This window comes from Malaya genurostris, chromosome 2 (genome assembly GCF_030247185.1).
Source record: "Malaya genurostris strain Urasoe2022 chromosome 2, Malgen_1.1, whole genome shotgun sequence".
NCBI classification, from domain to species: Eukaryota; Metazoa; Arthropoda; class Insecta; order Diptera; family Culicidae; genus Malaya; species Malaya genurostris.
In genome coordinates, this window is record NC_080571.1 from 25,401,873 (window position 1) to 25,417,835 (window position 15,963).

The 15,963-nt window shown below is 40.0% G+C and overlaps 2 protein-coding genes across 2 annotated transcripts; one reads left to right on the forward strand and one right to left on the reverse strand.

The window, feature by feature from the left end:
- Positions 1-226: 226 nt before the first annotated feature.
- Positions 227-3,508, forward strand: LOC131430829 (zinc finger protein 569-like). Its single transcript, XM_058596051.1, has 4 exons — positions 227-632; positions 691-2,532; positions 2,592-2,676; positions 2,744-3,508. Exons 1-4 carry the CDS (start codon positions 480-482, stop codon positions 3,385-3,387), a joined length of 2,724 nt encoding a protein of 907 aa, XP_058452034.1. The 5' UTR covers positions 227-479; the 3' UTR covers positions 3,388-3,508.
- Positions 3,509-9,749: 6,241 nt separating this feature from the next.
- On the reverse strand, positions 9,750-12,738 carry LOC131430599 (protein arginine N-methyltransferase 1). Its single transcript, XM_058595683.1, has 3 exons — positions 12,541-12,738; positions 11,728-12,485; positions 9,750-11,667 (listed from the first exon to the last, which is right to left on the reverse strand). The coding sequence occupies exons 1-3, from the start codon at positions 12,551-12,553 to the stop codon at positions 10,786-10,788; spliced, it is 1,653 nt and encodes a 550-aa protein (XP_058451666.1). The 5' UTR covers positions 12,554-12,738; the 3' UTR covers positions 9,750-10,785.
- Positions 12,739-15,963: the final 3,225 nt, after the last annotated feature.

Genomic DNA, 15,963 nt, shown 5'->3' on the forward strand with positions numbered 1-15,963 from the left:
TGGTAGAAATGTCAGGAATCACTCTAGAGATAAATACGACCCATTTGCTTGTCAAAATTCATTGGTGCAGACTTTTTAAATTAACTCTCTAAAACAATAACGATAATCTTGGCCCTTGTTTCAGTATATGGATGGTTAATTCACAGTACTATGAATCCCACCTATCGAATTAACGCTGGGGCGCAAACAAAACAGCTTGTTAACTACACAAAAGAAGAAGCTGTAAGTCAGCAAAATGTCAATACACGAATTGTAAAGTAGCATATTTTTCTGAATTTTTAACAAAAACTATTCATAATTGAATGTTGTCTAATGTCTACGATTCAATTACTCTTGTAAAAATGCAAGTGAAAGTGCAACATCGAAATTAGATTGTACAAAACCATGTTCTACAAAGTAAACATAGTTTCTTTTCGGCTGATGTACAACTGCACTTCAACAACAAACACAATACTGTAAGCTTACTACTGTTCGAGACCATGGAAGTAATGGATTTGAACGTCGAGTACGACCTGACCAAGATATGTCGTTCGTGTCGCCGAGATGATCAGCAATTGCAGTCAATATTCCACTGCGTCGGACAAGAGGGCATAACGCTGCATGAAATGCTCACAAACTGTACTCAAATTCAGGCAAGTCAATTCATCGGTCCTTGCTTTGTTTCATATTTAAATGACATTATTATTCTAGGTTCACTTCAACGACGGAATGCCGCACAATTTGTGTTCGTCGTGCGTCACCGAGATTAATACGGCATATAGATTTCGAAAACGCTACGAACAAAGTGACATGCTACTGAGAGAATACCTCGCTCGTCGTAGGTCGGTGGTGGGTGACAGCACGGACGATGCGTCCGGAGTTGTTAAAATTGAAATTTTCGACATTAAACCGGAGATAACGTTCATCGAAGCGGATCCGCTGATCGGAGAAAAATGCTTTGTGACTACGTTGGGTAAAATGGCAGCGCCGTTGGGTAGCTTGGCAACGAATGACGATGAAGAGCACATCGAAGAGTTGATAGAGGAAATCAACGACGAAGAACACTATGCCGAACCGGATGTTATTCAGGCTGAAATAGTGGACAACAGCGAGAATGACGATGACGACGACGACGACGAGGAGGAGGATGTGGTTGATGAGGGCGGAAGTAACGACGGGGATGTGGATTACGATGATGACAGTTTGGATGATATGATTGAGGAGTTGGACGTGGTAAAGCCGAAACGGAAACTGCAGGGAAAAAACAAAGGGTTTTCAAGAATTAAAGGCGGCCGGTATGCGTGCGATGTCTGCGAAAGGATTTTTATGGATAAACGTGGCATAACTAATCACATGAAACTGCACGAGCCAAAAGATTTGAAGCAGTGTACGATTTGTGACCGAGGATTCGCTACAAACTACCATTTGGCAAGGCATATGAAGAGTCACGAAAACGATACACAGTGTGAGCATTGTGAGAAGAAATTTTCCTTTATGGCTTACAACGATTACACCAGACATATGGCCCTGATGCATCCCGGCAAGGATTTGATTCCACAACGGAAAACTGAAAAACCCGAACGGGAGATTGCATTGAATGCTTTGACGGCCGACATGATTGAAGATAAAGGAAAGATGGAAGCGATCTGTCGGATTTGTGATACCACATTCGATCGAATAGCGGAACTGAGGAATCATTTGAAGATTCATGCGGATCCGAAATCGTTTGTCAATGTCAACATTCAAACGAAACCATATCTGTTTGAAGAAGGTTACGTTCTGGAAAACTACTTGGACTATCTGGTGCAGCAGATCTGTAAATGGGACGTCGTACGGTTCTATCAGATTGTGCAACCGGATGGTGAAGAGCTGGAACTAAGTGATTCCGATTCCGAACCTGACGAGGGTGACACACCGGTGGAAGGTATCGTCCGAAGGGAGCATCTTTGCGCTCTTTGCAATCACAGTTTTCCCAGAATAAGCAAAATTATTGAACACGCGAGAGATCAGCATCAGGCGCAGGAACTGCTTAGTTGCAGGCATTGTACGAAAGGGTTTCCAAATACCACGCTTCTGGTGCGGCATTTGAAACAACAATGTGAGAATTACCAGAAGAAATTTCTTTGTACTTTTTGCAACGAGAAATTTATGTGGCAAACTAGCCTAAACAAACATGCCCAGCGGAAGCACAAACCTACCAAACCTCTGTGGGAGAAACCGGATGATTTGAACGAAGCCGACGGTAAGGACAAGCAGTACGTCTGTCAGGTTTGTAGTAAAGCTTTCCAGCGACTGGAACATCTGGAGCGCCATATCAAGATTCACATTCCGTCGGAGAAGAAATTCGAATGTACTCAGTGCCATAAGAAGTTCAACCGAAAGGATAACCTCCGGTCGCACATGAAAATTCACAAGAAGGATCCGCAGCTGGATGTCAAGCAGAATCATTTGTGCGTCTACTGTGGGCGCGGCTTCTCCAATTCGTCAAATTTAATCGTTCACATGAGACGACACACTGGCGAGCGACCGTACAAGTGTGACATTTGTGACAAGGTGGGTTGGCTGTGATCGAACTGTTATTGAAATAAAATTGTTTTTTTTTTATTGAATAGGGATTCCCGCGGTCATCTGATTTGCAGTGCCATCGACGAACGCACACTGGTGAAAAACCTTGCCTGTGCACCATCTGTGGCAAAGGTATGTTCAAATTTAGGTATCGACAAGACAGATTTTAACGCATGCATTTCTCAACATTTTTCTGTAGGTTTCTCCCGGTCCAACAAACTCGTGCGGCATATGCGCATCCACACGGGAGCCAGGCCATACACGTGCACCTACTGTGACCGTGCTTTCACCCAGTCGAACGATTTAACGTTGCACATCCGTCGGCACACCGGCGAAAAGCCTTACGTCTGTGGGGTATGCAACGAACGCTTCATTCAAGGTACGGCACTGAAAGCTCACCAACGGGTGACGGGTCACTTCGACGATGGCAGTAATCAACCGGAACGATTCGCCAGTATCAGCGTGAATAACCCCAATCGACTTGGAATAAATGGTCCGAAGGCCGTTCGTCAGGGATCCTCGGCTGGCGTCTCTACCGATGACTTGCCGAAAGTAGTTAAACCCGTAAAATCGAGGAAAAAAGCTACTACCACAAATACGCGGTCACCCAAATCACAACCCACGTCAGCATCGGTTCTGCCTACGGAATCGTTACAAACAGAGGCTCTTCCGACATCGGCCGCCAATTCAGCACCCACATCACCGACGGTTGTCGATCATAGCAGAGCCAACCTGCAGAATCTGGTTGGTCCCCCGCACGGATACGGTGCAGTGCCGTACATCATGCAAAACTATGACCTTGCGTCGACCGGTTTGTTCTCACAGAATTTCAGCCAGCAGTAGTAGTCTTCCGTGCGTGTCAACCGTTCTCTCTTTGTGTCCAGTTTCGTAAGCATGTCGTGTAAGAAATAGTGTGAAATAGTCAATAAAAACAACAGCATTGTTGATAAAATGCCATCTTAAAATAAACACAATAGTATGAAGTGAGTCCCTTACTCATGCCTCCTATTGATGACCGCCTTCCTCAGTGGAAAAGGAATGGGTACTTTCGGTACTTTTTTTATAGAATCCTTTCATCACCTCACCAACGTAGAGTTTCGTTTACCATTCCTGTCAAATCGGGAATTCTATCTCTAGTTCTTTGTACACATCGTACCTAGTAACTATAATCCTGGAATGTCTTTTGTTGTATACGTTTCCACATAACTCGGTCCATGGCTGCTCGTCGCCAGTCACTCAAAGCACGGCTCGCCCTCCACTTGATCGATACACCTTACTCGTTGCGCTCCTCTGCTTCTTGTCTCTTCCGGATTAGATACAAGAACCATTCTCACTAAACTGTCGTCCGAAATTCTAATGACATGCCCAGCCCATCGTGGCCGTCCGATTTTAGCTGTCCGTACGATGGGTGGTTCTGCAAGCAGTTGTTGCAATTCGCGATACATACGCCGTCTCCACGTTCCGTCCTCCATTTGGTCCTCTACCAACATAGTCCAGAACAACCGGTCTAATGAGTGTTTTGTTCGTGCGCTTGCATACTTACTTTGCTCGATCGAAGGGTTTTTTTCTGATTCCAAAGTATGCACGATTTCTAGCCAAAATACGTCTCTGAATTTCTCTGCTGGTATCATCGGCGGGCACCAGTGAGCCCAATTACACCAGCTCGTCTACCACCTCGATATCGTCACCGTCTATCAATATTCGTGGTGAAAGGTGCAGTGTTCCTTCTTTAGAACCTGTTCCTCTCATACAGAGATGCCAGATATTTTCATAGGAAATCTGTATTGCTCTCTATAAAAAATCTGTATTTATCTGTATTCACTAATAAAGTTAAATTTCAACAATAAAATGATGTTAAAAGATGTTATTTCAACACATTATGGCTGTAGAATGGTAGATTCAATGAGACCAAGACTTTGATTCTCGTCACTGCAATCAAATACTAATAGATTGCGCATACGAAAAAGTTTTTATTTTGCTTTTTGGGATATTCGTATTAAATTTAGGAAATCTGTATCAAATCTGTATTTTGTATGCATATGTAAAAATCTGTATAATACAGATAAATCTGTATAATGCTAAGACAAGACCTGACAACTGGCTTCTTATTCTTCCTTCTCGTCATTTTCGCCCTGTGGAATAAATACCAACGTATCGGCTTTCACTTCACTTACATGTCACTTCACTTGATTTTACCTATTACCGGTATCACGCATAGTGAAGTGATCACTGTGGTATAAAAAACTAATTTTTTCAACAAAATGTTGGTGGCGTGATGTTCATAATGACATCAAGTTCATTCAAGTAATTACATTTATCTCTGAAGCGACTTCCGTATTAAAGACCTACATTCACTTCACTTGATTTCCACCGTGAAGTGATACCCATAATAAGGGTCACAGTTACTCCACTTGGTTTTCACCGTGTGGTGACACCGGTAATAAGGGCCTATATATTAATGCTTAAAAACAATTATTTGAGCTTTAATGACAAAACACGAAATATCTCATGTTGAACGCAAAATCGAATCCACAGTTGACGTATTACCGGATCTTTTGGAAACCGGAAAAAGTCAGGTTTGGATAGAAATGCTTAGTGCGACCACAGTGTGGAACGTAAAACTAAACACACTTTCGAGTTTACACTAATTTAAAAAATCTTTTTTGGTAACACTTTAATTCACTAAAAAAGAAAAACGGCTTGATGCCTGTTTTAATTACACAGTGCTATAAACATTTATTACCAATGACATTACCAAACACTATACACATTTATTACCAATGAGATTGAAAAAAGTGGAACATTCTTCGAAAATTTTCATTTTCATTGGTGAGCTAAAATTATACATTTTAATAAACTTGTTTTCTGATTTTCTTTATACTTGGCATCATTGCTCGCGTACCCTGCAAAAGTTTTTTCTTTTCACAATGTGCAGGTAGCAACATCAAAATCAACCAATCAGAAACTGGTCCATTTTGGAACAAAAGCAGCCCCCCCAGATGTCAGGTCTTGTCTTAGGTATAATCAGACCCTGTCAGCTTGGAGCGAAGTCAATCTTCAGTTCAGCAACGTCATCGCACGGCATTACATTCAACATATCATGTCAATTGTATGGGTGCGCAACCCTGCTATTTTGGCGCGCACGAATTTGACATTTTTCTCCCCTACTTCTATGTATAAGATTCGATGCGGGCTCGTCTGGGGGCGACATGCTCGCAAAAAAGGATGTTGCCAATGATTTGTTCGGGAAATGTGAGAGCTGGATATCTTGTTAATATGATGTCTTTGGTATAATGCAGATACATCTGTATAAATGGCATCTCTGCTCTCATGTATTTTGTTTTCGTCGCATTTATAGCCAGTTCGATACGCCTAGCCTAGCTTTCTGTCCGATGTGTGTTTCCATCATCTACTTGAGGTTATGTGTTACAATATCAACGTCGTCAGCGAAGCCAAAAAGTTGTGGGGACTTTCGTAAGATCGTATCACCCGATCCTTGCTCTTCGAATTACTCCTTCCAAAGCAATATCACAGAGAACAGACATCCAAGCTAGTAAAAATCCGTTAAAAATCACCGTAATCACTCAAGAACCCATAAGGGATTACTGGACTGCTCGAAGCGCCTCTACAGGAAAATTCTTACACAAATTGAAATCTCTACTTGGATGTCTGTTCTCTGAGTAAATATTAAACAGGAGACAAGAGAGTTTATCACCTTGTCGTAGCCGAGATTCAAAGGGACCGCTTTGAAGTCAATGAAGCAACGTTGTATTCACGACACTTCTGGATTACTTGTCTTATCGCGAATATGTGATCCGTATAACATTAGGCTGAACTTGTCAGTAAACGACAAATGTACCAACATTAGTAATTCAGTTTGCCGAGATTTAGAACAGTGAGTTAGTGTTTACTGAAACTCGGTTAGGCACTTGTCATTTTGCAAAGCACCACGTCGTCACTGCTCGGGGAGCTGAAAATCAAATTGAAAGAAGGAAAATCTTTTTATATTTCGTGACAAGATAAGTGAAATCAAAAACTAATTTTCGAACTCGGTATAGTGAAATGCCGAGACAGATTGTTAATACGCAATTTTGCTGATTGCTCAGTAATCAATATTATGTTTTCCAAGATTCGTTTAGTTAATTTACTGATTTTTCGGCTAAGTGCATCTTTTTGCCGAGATTTGGCCAAATTTTGTGCTGAACTCATCAGTGATTAACAACTATCCCAAAATCATTAAAAGCGTTTACCGGAATTTCGGAACATAGCTTTTGCCGAAACTCTGGCAAGACAACTGTCATTAACGTTTTACATTTTCACTTGCCGCTACGTACACACTGAGAAAATTTCGCAGAATTCGGTAATTTTTTACCGAGTTTTCAACAGCTGAACGCTCGGTAATCAGTTCGGTAATTAAAGTGATTACCGATCGTTCGGTAATTGCTGAACTGTCAAACAACTACCGTAAACTGTAAACCAAATGGATCTTACTGATTGTTCGGTAATTTTTTGTTTGTTTGTTTTCTTTTGGTTAAAACTCTGGATTTTCGGATTTCAAAAAACAACACAAATTTACAAAAACGAATGAAGAAAATGCCAACCTGTTGTGGCTATCGTTTCACAGACTAACATACATGACAGTATGAGTAAACTCTTTTAAAAATAATTTTTCGTGATGCACTAGTTCCACCTATATTGTACTGCGCGAACTATTTACTATCTGTACAACCCTTGTGTTATGTACAAGTTTTTTTACTAGTTGGTTTCCTCTCGTTTGTCAACACCGATCAGCTGCTTGCAGGGATGCCTGATATCATCAAAATATTTGAAAATGAATCGTCACAATAAATTATTGGATTACGTTGATAATATATTTAACTTTTTCGCGATGTTGGAAGGTAACTATTTATTTGACTCAACGTTGTTCATCTAGTTCATATTTTTTATTGTGTTGTTAGTTTTCACCCGAAATTAAGTGGCGGCAGACCAGAAGTAAGTAAATATTGCAACAAAACGGGTTCGATTTTGTATTGCGTTGGAGGATGAGAAGTAGGCACAATTATGTGTATAGTTTTGGCAATATGTATTAAATCTGTATCCTGCATGAAATTCGCATGGACGTATACAAATCAATACTAGAGTGCCTATAACCAGAGTGACGACATCTCATCCGTAATTTTGGCAACAATTCAAAACATTCCATTAGCTTTACATTGAATTGACAGGTCGTTTGCTCGTTTGGAACTGGGAGCTGTCATTCCAAACGAACAGCTGTCGCCACTCTGATTATAGTCACTCTAATCAATACATTACATTCTGTATGAATGGCAACTCTGTTGGTAAATGAAAAAAATAAACACAGTCTAGATGACAGACAGAATGTTTTTGATAGGATAACGTGGCGCCATCATGAAACATGTGAGTACTGTCCCAAATAAAGGAATATTCGAAATGACCGTTAAAATGATTGAAGAATCTAATTTGAGTGTCCTGTCTGTTAGTCTGTGATGATTTTATTCCACGGAAAGGTCAAATGTTTTCCGGCTGACCGAAATTATGAGCGCCTTCCAAAACACTGCACAATCCGTCGAGTTCACCAGAAATTACCCTCGAACGATTTCTGTAGGCAGCAAGTGGAAAAGTGATTTATTATTTTCTGCCTATAAGTAAACAAAAAGTTTTTAGTGGTTCTAATGTTTTAAAAACTTTAGCACCTGTACCTGAATCCATTCGATGTACTCTTCAAGACTTGTTTGGTTAATAAAAAGACACTTACTGAAAATTTTCATAACTGTTCGACAGTTAGTTTAAAGAAAATAAGTTTTGACAGAAGTTCGGTTATTGTTTGGCGGCTATTCAGATTTACCGTATGAATTGTATATCTTTTTACAAAGTTCTGTAATGAAAAATTACGTCAAACTGATCGTCCGGTAAAAAATTGCATAATTATTGTAAAATATAACTCATGTACCGAAATATCGGTCATTTCTATAGATTACCGAAATTTCCCGTCAAAAATATTACCGAACAAAGGAATTATTTCTTAGTGTGTATTTTCCGGTGGTTATTAGAAAAAATGGAATAAGAACAAAATTTTATTGTTTGTGACATTTATCTTCAGCAAGAGAGCCTATGACTTACTACAAGGACATGTCAACCAATATATTCTACAATCGGTGTTAATACCGAATTACATATTTTACAATTGTACGTCCACGAAACAAGTAATGTAATGTACATATTTTGTGTGTTTCTACAAAAATAAAACGAAATTCTGATAATGTTGATTAAGTGGATGTTTATAATTCATAAACAAATGAATTCTTTGTTCACTTTCAATTCCTGGAGGTCTTGAGGTAATTCATCAACTCCATTTCGTTGCTTTTGCCGAACATTCAGTAAAGGTTTTGCCCTGCGCATCTTGCCTATCACTATAAATCCCGTTCCTAACACGCTGGTTGTGCCACAGCTCTGATAAAAGGTAGCCGCCCGCTTTCCCATACCTTCTGTCCCGTCCAAAAAAGTTCCTGCAGTGCTACGACATCGAATTTGAAAGTTTGCAACTCATCGGGCAGTACTCGATCGCTACTACCGTTCCGAATATCGATAGTCAGTTTTTCACTTACAGGATTGTAGGTAAAGGTACTTACCTTACCTAACAGCTATAGGCCTGGGATGTCCTTTGCTGTATCAAGAATACGTCTCCACAAAACTCGGTCCATGGCTGCTCGTCGCCAGCTACTCGAGGCACGGATGCTGCTGAGATTACCCTCCACTTGATCGATCCACCTTGCTCGCTGCGCTCCTCTTCTTCTTGTGCCAGTCGGATTAGATTCAAGAACCATTTTCACTGGGCTGTCATCCGACATTCTTATGACATGCCCAGCCCATCGTAGACGTCCGATTTTAGCTGTCCGTACGATAGGTGGTTCTCCTAGCAGCTGTTGCAATTCGTGATTCATACGCCGTCTCCACGTTCCGTTTTCCATCTGCACTCCGCCATAGATGGTCCTCAGTACCTTTCTTTCGAAAACACTGAGGACGCGTTGGTCCTCTGCCAACATAGTCCAGGTCTCGTGGCCATAGAGAACAACCGGGCTAATAAGCGTTTTGTAGATAGATTTTTTTAGATTGTGAAGGTTTAAACACAATTAAACAGTTTTAAACCGATTGAAATGGATATGAATAAGAAAAACTTTAGTGTGTGAAGTTCTGTAGCAATTATTCTTTATTCATTGTCGCAACAAAGGTGAACAATCTTATTTTATTATTTCTACATGCAATATTGAAAATATTTGCTGCAATTCCTGCCATGAACAAATCCATTTTGTGTTTCGATGATTCACGAATCACCAATCTACGAGTAACTTAACAATGCAACATGCGAATGAATGACCTATACTAAGTTTTGCAGAACAATTTGAAAGTTTCAATACTTTGAGTATCCCCTCAATACGATATGTCAGTGGAAATTTTAGATTTTTTTTATATCATATATTATCATATTTGAATATTAATATTTAAAGTAGCTGGTCGACCATAAATATGTCATAGAAGATTAAGTTTCTTTTTTCATTTCTCTGTGGAAGCGCGACGTTTGCGACCTTGATTAGTTATTTTTATTAAAAATAATTAAAATTTGTTATTCTGTTTGTATCAAAAGTACCCCCTTTGTAAGGAATTAAACACTGTGTGTACAAAAGTTGAAAATTAAAGCTTTTCGGTGTGGTTCTACATTGTCCTTTACAATTACGGGTCAATGAAACTGGGAATCGTTACCCGACTATTATAGATAATTTTTTTTATTATTCTACTTATAAACTTAGAATGCTACGAAAGCTAAATGTTTCAACATTTTGTGTGTCAGTTCACTTTCCAAAACTGATTGTCTAGTGAGTTTCTGCTTTACTGAAAAAATTACTAGATTTGGTCGATGGATAGCAAATGCTGGAAGAAAATATAGATTACTATTCTAGGATTAGTTGAAAGCAATGCTACGAGTAGAGTAGTTTCGGTTGTCGCTACGCCAGCTGGATTGTTTTTGCCATTTGTTTACGTTCTTACTTTATTATACTTCACAACCACCGTCTTCGTGTTGATTACTACTAAAATAGATTGTTTCGTACATTATTGAAATCTGAAATCTGTTTTCAAGCTCCGAACCGCCGACGCGGCCGTTTAAAGCTGTTGGTTTGAACAATCATTCTTCGTTTAGTTGAGCAGAATGAGTATCCCAATCTGCTAGTTAAGCGCATACTTGAGCACCTTGCCCAGGTACTCAATGGTAATGAACAGAGATCGTGCGTCTTTCGGATCTCGCCTGCAAAAGAACTTCCCATTGATGACTTGACCCTCCTCAACCGGTATCGGTTCTTCGACGTAAAATATGGTCTGCTTCCAATGGGTACCCTTCGTGTACGGAGAAGTGGAAAATTCTACATGCTCGGGCAGCTCGAAGAACGTGTCAAAATAACCGACCAAGGCAGTAAGTTTGCATTTGCGTTTAACAATCAGTTCAAAATTGTAACTAAAGTTTGGACAGTTTACGTCTACTTCCATTAGATCGAAATTAGCGATTATATTAGCGTTGGTTATGACATGTTCCGGTTTGCATATTTCCACAGTTGCTTCTCGCAGTACTTCCTTCTTCATGCACGACATATCGAAACCGTAGACATTTTTCCAGAAACCGATAAACTCGTCGTGTCGTTCCACGTCCCCATATCCGACTAAGCTCAGATTACATCGATTTGGTAGAATGAAACCGCCCTCCTTAAGGTATCGTTGCCTGGCGTAAATAACACTGTCCATCATTCCTTCGAACAGTAGGAAATAACCCATCCACTCGGACACAATTATATCAACCTTCTCGACGGGCAGCTCACTGTCTTCCAAGCGTCCTTTCACAAACTTGATGCTCTCAATCTTGTTCCGTCGAACGATGTCCATTGCCTGATAGATAATATCCGATTGGTCTATAGAAATAACTTCCTTCGCGCCTGCCTTGGCAGAAAACATGGACAAAATGGCAGTACCACAACCTAAATCAAGCACTGTCTTCCCTTGGAAAATTGCACTATTGTTCAAAATAGCATCCCGGTAGCTGGCCGTGCGCACATAATCCTGAAAAGAAATATCCCAATTCTATCATCAAATATTACGGTAATATCACTACATACGTACGCTAAGCATGTCGTGATGAATACCGAAGTGTGAATAAGTATTAAAATAACTCTGATCATCCTCGACAGACAAGGTGCTGACACAGTGCTTCAGTTCCTCCCGGATTTGGGCAACTTTTTCCTCCGGGTCCCGTTTCTTTCCAGCAGCAGACAATTCACTTTGTTGCTCCAGAAGGTTTCGAAAACTTTCCTTCATCTTTTCGATATCGCTGGCAGCATGCTGCAGAAGATTTTCCTTCTCACGAACTTGTGCCGTCAATTCGTTAATAATTCCATGTAATTTCCTGTACTGATCCGTTGTCAACGTGATCGTTTCCCCGATATCATTGCCATTTTCCTTCGCACTACCACCATCGGTACTGTTGCCATTCAACAAAATCTCATCCAACTCATCCAACTCATCCAGATCAAACATTAGCCAGGTTTCGTTCTCGACCGGTTTTAAATATTTATCGTCTAGCCAGAACACACTACGTTCATTCTTGAACACGGCTGGGTCCGGCTTTTCCAGGCGGATGTAGTTGATCATCTTTATGTACGAATACTCGTCCAGATGGAACCTACGTCGTACTTGCGCCAAGTCAAATTCATGCCGTTCACGGGCATGTCGAATAGCTGTGGTCATAGTCGGTGAAACCTGTTCGCAAAATAGACACCGTACTGGTTCGTTTTGTTCCTCCGCAATTTCCCACTCTTCAGTTTCCTCTTCTTCACCATTCGAATCGCCACCCGTCTCCATCTCACAAAGAGGTGGACAATCTGAAGAAAAAAACTTCATCAATCCGTTTCTACGATTACGATTTCATTAGTTTACCATCATCAGACATTTTGAAGTGTGCTCCGAAAAATACCCAACTATCTAGCAGAATATTGCTTAAATTATAATTTCGAGAAATGAATAAAATGCACTAGAAAAGGAAATTTTTTTTCCTGATCCGTAGAAAAAACAATAATCAGCCAGGCCGACAGGAACGAAAACATGCGCGCCGCAGGCAATCGCACGCTGTCGAACTTTGACGTTTCGAATAATATTCTGTTTCTGGGTTTCTGTAAGCTAGCGGGATCTGCTTTTTCACCGAGCAACGATGCCATAAATTAGTCTAAACATTCGAGCATATGTCGTAATGTCGGTGAAAATAACCGGGAAGCAACTTCACAGATCCCATTGTTCTCAAATGTTACAAAAATTTTGGTTCTCTGGTTCTGTCAAAATGATTTATTACATTTTTCAAAAAGGCGTTTTTATGATTTGAATGAAAATATGTTTTAAGGACATCTCCAAATTTATTCATTTAGGAACAAAATTAGCTTCGTGAGTTTCTTTCGCATTGATTGTTTCCATGCGAAGTTTAAAAAATAATCAACATACAGTTTTAATCGCGGTTTGAACAGAACATTACGATGCTTATTCACTGAATTTTGGTTCAATATGTGTTCGGATATACCATCAAACACACCAGGAACGTCGTTCAATACTAGGAAAACCCATCTATTCACCAAAAAATCATAAAAGTTATGGATGTTCATGCTGCCTTCTGTGATGGAAAAAATTTAATTCCATTTCCGTTATTTTGCAGATTTATTCTGTTCCTGCATGGGCTCCTATGTTTTTGGTACCGTTTATAATTTCGGATAGGCAATCTTTGCATTTGATGTTTTTAAATATTTTTTTTACATCTACTACTCTGTATACGACATAGCATGGTTGAGGACAAAATCATCATAATATAATGTTGACTTGTAAACAACTTTGACCAAGCATTACTGAGAATGATTTGTGATCGCAATGAATGACACATTCATTATAGAATTTGCTCTCGCTCTCTAGCACAGCTTTATAATCGTAACAAGCTTGTAGTCATGTAATTTTTAATTACATGATAGCTGCCCGGTCAGGGCCCCCAAACTATAACTGAACAAAATGCTTTTATTTCAAACAATTCATTTTGTTAGTATACCCTCGTTAGAAGTTTGTTGCGTTTGTGCTCAGTTCACTTTGCATATTCAATAGTTAGCACTATTAAAAACAAAATAAACAACAAATAGTAATAGTATTTAGCGGGTAATAGCACCACCGATTCCCTCCATCGAAAGTCTAATCCTATTCGTCAGCCAACAACACAAATTGAACAAGATAATAACACATCTCTGGCATCACTGCTTAATTGCTAACCGCTCCCTAGGTAAACGCACGATGTAAAATATGCGGACACTAGCTTCCGCACAAACGTCAAACAGCACAGAAAGGGAAAAGCAAAGAACATCCACAGTCGGCTCAATCAGTCATCGGAGACAGACGTCTAATTCACTCACACGAAACAATTCGCCGCTATCGGCCATTCTACATCGTCTGAAAACGTGGCCGTAAACAGGTATGTGCTGGTCCACTCAAACCATTCAAAACTATTGCAATCGTCGATTACAGCTCGAAGATCCGTCCACAACGACTAGCAATAGGAAACCAGCTAACAAACTGGGTAGGAAAACCAGTGCGACGCTGTTAAAGGAAATCTAGCGCTAGGAAAGAGCAAAACCCCAAAATCGGTGTGATATGAAACGAAAGGGTAATAACTCACCCAAGAGGGTGGTCACGCAAAGATTCAATATAGCCATTATTTTAGGGTGTTGTTGTTTTTGGTTCGCCTCGCATTTCTTCGGTGACGGCTCAATTCATTGCGTCGGCAGGCGTGCTATCATCGACCCAAGCGGCACACGGACAGACGATTCTCATACTTCAAGTTTGGTGGCCTGACCCCTCTCGTTTGATCCGAGCATTGTTGACGGTGGACAAAGCAGAAAGTTAACTGACGCATACGGTATACGGTAGTGTATGCTGACGGAACGAGCGACGTCATTGAGCTGCTTATGAACAGGTTGATTACTGCAGCTGAACGATCGCTGAGAGAAAGTAGCTCGTGTGTTCGCCGTTTGTCAAAATGGCGGCGTAATTGAGATTATTCATGGGTTAAGTGCACAAGTCTCCGGTACCGTGAGAAAAAAATCACTATTGTAAACATTTATGAGATAACGGTGAGGAAAGTGAAGATGGGAAGAATTTAGAGACGGTGGAGGAAGGAAGGTATTATGAGGTTATGATTTGTAAAGGATGGAAAAATAGAGAAAGAGTGCGAAGAACAGGCCAGTTTTGAAAGAGAAGGTAGGAATGTGGGGAAAGGAGGAGGAAAGTACAGTTGAGTGAGGTTATGATGATGGCTTATGATTGAATACAAACGCATGAAATGACACATTTTGATTTGTTTGAGCAAGCCTGGAGTTACAAGTTGCGCTCATCAACAACTGTTTGTCCCTACTGATTAAAACACTTATTTTTTATCCTGCTGGTTGGTTAAATGTTATCCAGCAGGAATTTGATTTACATAAGTAACAAGAGTGCAGGAGTTAGTCTCTCTCAAGCAGCCTGCAAACGAAGCGCTTGTTTGTTCGCAGTATTTGCTGAGATCGCCAGATTACCATCGCTAATCCTGCCCTCCTGCTACTTCTGTTTATAATATGCAAGTATAACTAAGAATTGTTACTCTCTATTAACTTGACACGAATTAAATAAGTGATATGCAACAGTTTTCGTTGAACTCGGCTCACTGCCAGTTTCAGTTCAATTATCCTTTGCATCAAAACAACAAGCATCTAATCATCAAATACAAATAATGATACCCCTAGGTCCAATACAAACCTGTTGCCAATGTTTGGTTCAACGCCTAGATCAATTTAGCCTAGCCTGTTTCATCGTTTTGTCATGACAGCTTTGGACCGTTTTAAAAGAAAATTGCTGGCAACAATATATCGAATGAATTTAGTTGCTACGACATACGAAATAAGTTTGTTTGTTGTTTTTTGTCCGCTGTTGAAATTATTCAATCCTCAACAAATTCATGAAAAAGTTAAAAGGAATCCTGCAATATTTCAACTGTTAATAGTGGTTAAGGATAGTGGAAGGGTAGCGTGATGGATAATTATTTCAAATAAAATATATCAACAATTCAATTTTCAGCAATTAGTTTAGTTTGGCAAAGTTAACCATTACCAACAAGGAAAAATAAGCCAATGTAATAGGATTAATATTGAAAAAAATCACATGAACGTAAACAACGTTGAGGAATGCGTTAGAGTTGCTATACGTACGCAAAAAATGATTAACCTTCATTATCCCAAATTCTAACCGATGAGCGGCTGTTGTCGTAAGTTTGTTTTTTGTTGATCTTAGTTAATGATTTTTGTA